Source organism: Dermacentor albipictus, chromosome 1 (genome assembly GCF_038994185.2).
Source record: "Dermacentor albipictus isolate Rhodes 1998 colony chromosome 1, USDA_Dalb.pri_finalv2, whole genome shotgun sequence".
Taxonomy (NCBI): domain Eukaryota; kingdom Metazoa; phylum Arthropoda; class Arachnida; order Ixodida; family Ixodidae; genus Dermacentor; species Dermacentor albipictus.
In genome coordinates, this window is record NC_091821.1 from 257,439,249 (window position 1) to 257,446,208 (window position 6,960).

The following is a 6,960-nucleotide window of genomic DNA, read 5'->3' on the forward strand; positions in this document are numbered from 1 at the left end:
ACCAGTCGGCTGTTAAAGCTGCCGTTTTCTATATGCAACCAAATGCGCAGCACTACAGTTGCCCTGTATGCATGAAAATGGTTGTGAAAATGCATTTAGTGCTTCATGGCCACATTAATTTGACATCATCTTGCACAAAAATGAGAAATTGTTCATGTAACAGCCCAAGATGGTGGCATCCCTGAATCGAAAATAAGATAGTCTACAGAGTAATAACAGGGAGCCAAGCGAAATCTGTGAGCATGGTCCGTGTTCCTTGACAACTGCTTGTAAAGTGTTCCTACAAGAGAAAAAGTTATGTGCAATTCCATAAAACAACACCATTTACTCTCTCTAATTGATCATGAATAAATAGCATTAAAAAAAAAGCACCTTTCCTATGTACAACTGCTGTTATGTCACAGACACAATCTGCAGAAGATTACCTCCTAGAATAAAAGCTTGACCTGCACATTTAACAAAAAATTGTTGTGCTAGGAATGAGCCCACATGCACGGTCCACGCTGGTGCCTCTCCGTGTACTGACTAAGCATCCACCAGTCCTTCAGCTACTGCCAAGTTCCAATAAAAATTTTCAAGTGCAGGCGCTAGCTTGAGTCCCTGCAGCTTTGCGAAGCTGACCACTGACTTGCCGCTTGTGCCAGGAGCCATAGCACTCTTCATGTTGAGCAACAATTCCTCTGTCTTTGCTGCAATGTCCTGCATGTGTTGCATGGCCAAAATTAGATGGAAAAAATGTACACATTTGCAAAACACAATGTAACTTTGGTCTCTTGTAGCTGGAAATATTTTTTACACATATATGTAAAGCATTGCAAATGGGTGTCAAATTTTGCCAAATAGCAGTTTGACAAATAACATGTATTTACAACAGCACAAAAGCTGTCTTACTATATAGGGTATGATATCTGAACTTAGTGCTTGATGTTCATGCATAAAAAGGCTGACAAGGAGAAGAGTGCTTTGTGCTCTAACAAAGCTATCACTAGTTCAATGTAGTTCCTATTCAGTTTCCATTTGCTTTTGAAGAGGAGGTTAATGGGGCTCTAAAAGAAATTGATATAGTATTAGTGCTCGAAAATAACAAACACAGCATCAGTACAAAGACCAGAGCTCCTGTAAGTGAGCGTGAATATTTGAAAGGAGTGGCACCAATCACTACTTTGCAAATATGAAGCTGCTGATGTATGACAATAATTACTTAAGCACATGCAATTAGTTAAAGTGTGCTACGTTTGGAAAATAAAACTGCGACTGGGACACTCCTACCGAACTTTTCTAAAAACAATTTTCTTGATGCTGTGCCGGAACAGTTTTCATTCTGGGTTTGTCACATTTTGACTAGCATGAAAGGCAAGTTGAGAAGTACAAACATCAACAATCTTTTACTTTATGCTGGAGTGCCATGAATTATCATATAGCATCACCATTATCACTTATTTAAGTATAAGGAACTTTACTGTGTGCATAAAGAACAAAGAATTTATCCATTGAGAGGGTAGCTGACAATGACACCATTCTAGACAGATGGCAGACACCTGAAATACTGCAACAGCTTTCCAAAATTGAAAGCACTCATGGCTTCTTAGTTGTGACATTCTGTAGTCCCAATTTCATAGTGGATATAAATCAATGCACTCAAAAAAAAAAATGTACACACACAGGGTGGGCATTTAGAATCACACGCACATCAGTGCTTGTTGTATGACATTCTAAATGTCCACCCAGGATTTTTGAGAGCTGATTTATGTATGTAATGCAATATATCAACTCGCCCAGGCCACAGTCTTATTGCAGCCATGATTTCATACCATGTGACTTCTGAATGCTGTATAAAAGAAAATGATTTAGTGAACCAAGCAGCACATCCCACAGAACTGAAGATATGAATCAGAGATGTCCTCACAAATGTTCTACAGCAGAGTTGATTAAAATCCACAGATGCTATATTTCACAAAGGCAAAATTTTTGTGCTTGGTGTAGCATGATTAAGTGCACAGTCCAGGAACACAGGACAAGCAGTCGGAGCAGATGACAGACATGCAGCCCTGACTTCCAGGCATGCATACCTAACATTCCTGCAGACAAAGTAGTAGCCTATGAGTAAATAATTTGACTACATAAAGTATTTTTACCTACAATGTTCCAAATAAAAGCGGTTCTGCCAAAATTGGCTTACATAATTTTATGAAACACAACAAATTTAAAATTCACACTAACTTCCTGGACAACCTGAATATGTGCGTGCATGCACAGATACAAATGCACAGATAATGTTACCAACCTGCACAACATCTTGGTCAGATAAATTGTCATTATCTGCCTGTCGCACCATGAACATAGCAATTTCCTTGTGCATCTTGCTCATCTGGAAGGCCTCTAAAGGAAACAAGACAGAAATGATACCTGATGCGGGAAAGGCTACCCTACAAGTCAGTACAGCAAAAACACTTGGAACAAAGTGCCTGTAATTGAGTCATTCTGCACCTTCTACATATCACATACCTTTTGAATGTGGTGCCACAGTGATTTCAATCGCAGCCAAGTTGACGAAGACATCATACAGTTCTAAACGGCCTTCAACACTGGCATCACGGAATCCTGCCAAGTAATGTGGCATCTCTGAAAGCTCAGTTACTTCAGTAGGACTCAGCTCCATAAAAGGAAAGAAGTACTCCCACTGTGGTTTGTGTGTGCTCAAAGCAGTCAAGGCCCTGGAAATGAACAAATGAAAGTATCTCCTCAACATTATGCCTTTTATTAAAAAAGTGAAACTTGTAGCCTTCTGTGTCCTGTATGCATAAAATCTTGACATATGACTAAAAGTCTATGCAGCAACCAGGCTTAAATGTCACAGGAGAAAATGTGTTTCAATATCCTTTCCATGACTTCAAAAACAGTTTTATCCCTCGATAGCTTTGGCCACACGAAATAACTATTGAGGAAAAGGGATGGAGGAAGCCGCAGACTGGTGCCAACATTTTGATAAAGGGACTTCTCTACGTTAAAGGGGCTCTGCCAAACCAATCTCTGCCTCTTTCTGAATGTCACTCCTTTTTCAATACCTTGTCACCACGGCAAATCTGCCAACCAGTGAAATTAAAAATTCGCAAGTATTCCGCAGACACAGCAAAGGGGTGTCAAAAGCAACGCGCTTTTATATAACCGAATCTTTTTTCAATGAGGTTGCTGTTGCCAATTTTGTCGGCTTCAGGAACTTATCTGAATAAGCGTTCTTGAAGCAAGTACCCCTCTAGTATATGGCATCTTGCAATGCCACAAGAGGATGGCACACATGCCATCGCAATTTCTTTTTTGCATGCATTTCTGTAACCTCCCCGCCCCCCTTCTCATTAACACCTCTACTTTCTTGCGAACAGAACTTATTTCACACAAAACTTGATGCAACATCTATAAAATCATAGACCTAGCTCACATTCCTAAATTTTAGGAAAATTGCGGAGATTTGGCAGCTATACAATGCATGACATATCACAACAACCAAGTGAAGATCATTCAGAGGCTGACAAAGAGATGAAGAATGGTTGCTCATGAGAGGAACAGAATCTCGAAGACCACATATGCTGCACTGGACCAGAATCAGTGTTAGCAATGTTGAGGTACAGTGGGAAAAAAACAAATAAATAGGTAAACTGGCGATGTGTTGCAAAGCCCCTCTCTGGTGATAAAGCAAAATTTTCGAACTGTAGTAGGACACAATTTAAAAAAACAGCAGTTGGCAACCAAGGCACACGGATCGTGCAGAATTGTTACTCTGCCAGCCAATCACAGAAGCAAACAAAATCGTTGTCATGCGACCATTTCAAAATGGCGTCATGCTTGATACCTCCAGAGCATCTACTGTTCTTGAAGAGTCTTTTCATCAGAGGAAGCGTTGAGGTGTGCAAGAGACACGGACAAAGTGTATGAAGTCTGAGCTTTTCATTCTTCAAAAGTCTGTGGCACAGTTCATTTCACTGGTGACCCCGTTTTACTCATGAAACTTCACTGCCAACTGAAGTGAATCTTGACAATAAGAAATAGTTGCAGCGAAGCATGCATTTTATTTGAGTTCAATAAAGAATTAGGCTTTCACCATTCCACTATAATAGACAAGTGAAAACGTACAAAATTACACGCTTATAATTTTATTGTGGGGGCTACTGCCTTATTTAGGTAACAGGGAAAGTTTGAAGTCCGAACTATTTGCAGCCTCGCGGAGGAACAGTGGCTGGCGGTTATAAGGCCGTGGCAGGGCTTCACTACAGACTTGAGTTGTATCCGACTATAGGCCGCGACTCCTTCCCCTCCCCCCACCTCTTCTTTATTTACCCATATTTTCTTTAGCACAAATCTATCTTACAAGTATTATTTCTTTAGTCTATATAGATTTCCTATTGCATAAACCACTGATAGCGCAAAATTTTAAAACTAGGCTGAGATTCCACCCCCCCCTTTTTTTTTATTTTCCCACACAAATCCATCTTACAAGTATTTCTCCAGTCTATATAGACTTCCTATTGCACAAACCACGCACGCGCAAATTCTGATGCTTTTTGAATTTCTAAGTGGACATTCAGAAGAAAAAGAATGCTTTATTGCACTAATAGGTATACAAGATGACTGACAGCATCTGCATCCATAGTCGATATGGCTTTGGATCCAGATTTCTACTCAAGCTGCAGTTTGCTACTAATCTGAAAGTGGAAGCGAACCAGAGAATGCTTGGCACTCTTAGAATTAAAAATATGGGGCCTTGCATAAGTGTTTTACTCACCTGACATAGTTGAGCAGAATGTTCAGTTTATGATGGTAGACAATCACCCTCTTTTTCAAGATGATTGCAGTGTAGATTATTATCGTCTCCAGACCGAACATTTTTATGATATCTGCAGCATAAAAAGCATTCGTGTCTGTTGTTGCTGCCGCTGAATAACGACCTCTAATGCGTCCCACCTTTGATGGGCACCTGCGTAAGGCTGCGTTTCCGATCGAAGTTGCTCAACAGAAACGTTCCATTTTCTTCGGTTGTGCATGACCCCTTGACGGACACAGACAAAAAAAGCCGCAGCAGTGCTGTGGGGTCTCCAGTCTTGCAATACACTTTGCTAAGTATTCTTGATAGCGTCTCGTACTTCTCGGGGCTGAAGTCCTTGGTGTGCAGCACGAGGACGAAGAGTTTAACCTACGAGCAATGTACGCTCTTTAGCCAGCATATCTCGAATTATTTTAATTACAAGGACTTACTCGACTTAGTTTGTCGCTGTCAAAAACTTCTGTCTGGTACATGTAGAACCAATCCCTGTGATGGTGACAGTAGCGGAACCACACAGGCCGTTCACTTGACATGTTATCATTTTCCAAGTCACATTTTGCCAGAAGCAGGGAACGATCTTCTGACGTAAAAGACGGGTACGACCACGTCCACAGCACATCGTTGTTGGTGTCTTTCTCTGAAAAAAGCAAGATGAACAACGAAGGCCTCGGAAATACACGTAGAAATGACAAAGGTGCAGTATTTGGGTCAATCACAAGTTATTTTTCTTGACAAGCCAACACCGGAAAACATTCGGGCAATGCCCTTGTAGCGGACCAGCGGCGTTACACAATTCCCTCCATGCGGGCAAACGTGCAGTTTTGCAAGAAACGCACAAGCGAGCAGCATATTTTGACTTACCGATCACACCGACTGCTTTCAAATCGTCAACAGCAGCCATGGCACATGACGGCCGCACATACACATGGAGGAAGAATAAAGCGTCACGTGATTCCGCTACCCTCGGCAAGTCAACCTCTTTTAACACCGCCCCTTCCACTCTCCTGGGTCTTGTGCGCCGTGCGCAGTGCCTTTTGGGATGCTTTTGGTACAGTGTACTAGAGCATAGAGTTTCTCACTATAATACTAGAAGCATCTAGAAGCATGACGAGACGGTCATTTGAGGAATCGCCAGTCCACGGGATTGGCCAGTTGGGAAGTACATGGGTTTGTCTGATCTTCGTGCTTATGGATTCAAACGTTTTTGTGGCTTTGTATATTACACTATATAAATCTTATTGTCGTATATTTCAGCGCAATCTATATTCTTCGAAGTGCAGAAGACGCCAGGAACGCGTACAATTGCTATCAAATGCAACGATTGAGCTTGTCTATGTGCCCAAATAGAAACGCGCCAAGCGTCTCTAGCGTCTCAAAGCACTGGCATGCCCGCGTTAAGTTCACAAGTGCGTTTCATTCGCTTGTCGATACATGCATTTGTGGCTTAATGGTTTCAATATCAGGCTTCTGTACTAGAGTCCCTGTGTTCGAATCCTGCCGTCGGGCAATTTTAATGATGTTTATTTAATTATTTATTACGCAATAAACTGTTGAAAATGACGAGTTTACAAAGTCACAAAGCTGTTTGAAGCCAAAAAGACGAAGTTTAGGCAAATCCATGTACTTCCAATAATTCCCATGCTGGGACAACCGCTCCCATTGTAGCTCACGTAAAGCCCCTCAATTTTCCAAAAGTAGCGCCATTCTTAGATCTTTCCGCCACCCCGCTCACCCAGGCGCTTCCTCCTCCACTCCTCCTGTCGCCCCAGCCTCCTCCGCTCCCCCATTGGCCAATCTGTGTCACGTGAAAGCGGGCCCCGCGCTTTTGTATATTTTTTTCTTTCCGGCGCAGAGCAGGCGCCGCGCTTTTGTATATCTTTTCTTTCCAGCGCGCCGCGACCCCCAATCTTGGGCCTGCGACCCCCATTCTTGGGCCTGCGCGACGAAGTACGGCAGGCGGTTTGAAGGAGCGCGGTAGTTTTATACAATGTGTTAGGGCCGAGTGCTTAATTGCGATGCCGTGCTGCTGCGCCTACGGTTGCCACAACAGACCCAGTGACGGCAAAAAGCTTTTTGTTTTACCATCCGCCGGGCGCAACGCAAAACGAAGAAAAGTGTGGATTCACAAGATCGGGCGCGCTGAC

General features: G+C 42.5%; 1 protein-coding gene across 1 annotated transcript; it reads right to left on the reverse strand.

Annotated features, from left to right (window-relative positions):
• Nucleotides 1–305: 305 nt before the first annotated feature.
• LOC139054336 (DENN domain-containing protein 10-like) lies at nt 306–5,953 on the reverse strand. The gene is made up of 7 exons (XM_070531194.1): nt 5,678–5,953; nt 5,248–5,453; nt 4,957–5,185; nt 4,778–4,889; nt 2,506–2,714; nt 2,285–2,379; nt 306–699 (listed from the first exon to the last, which is right to left on the reverse strand). Exons 1-7 carry the CDS (start codon nt 5,715–5,717, stop codon nt 526–528), a joined length of 1,065 nt encoding a protein of 354 aa, XP_070387295.1. The 5' UTR covers nt 5,718–5,953; the 3' UTR covers nt 306–525.
• Between the last annotated feature and the right edge of the window lie 1,007 nt (nt 5,954–6,960).

Coding starts and splice junctions, on each gene's coding strand:
- LOC139054336 (XM_070531194.1), bottom strand. CDS start 5,717: ATGGCTGCTGTTGACGATTTGAAAGCAGTCGGTGTGATCG. Junction 5,454..5,677: donor GAAAGCAGTCGGTGTGATCG/GTAAGTCAAAAT, acceptor TGCTTTTTTCAG/AGAAAGACACCAACAACGAT. Junction 5,186..5,247: donor ACAGCGACAAACTAAGTCGA/GTAAGTCCTTGT, acceptor CATTGCTCGTAG/GTTAAACTCTTCGTCCTCGT.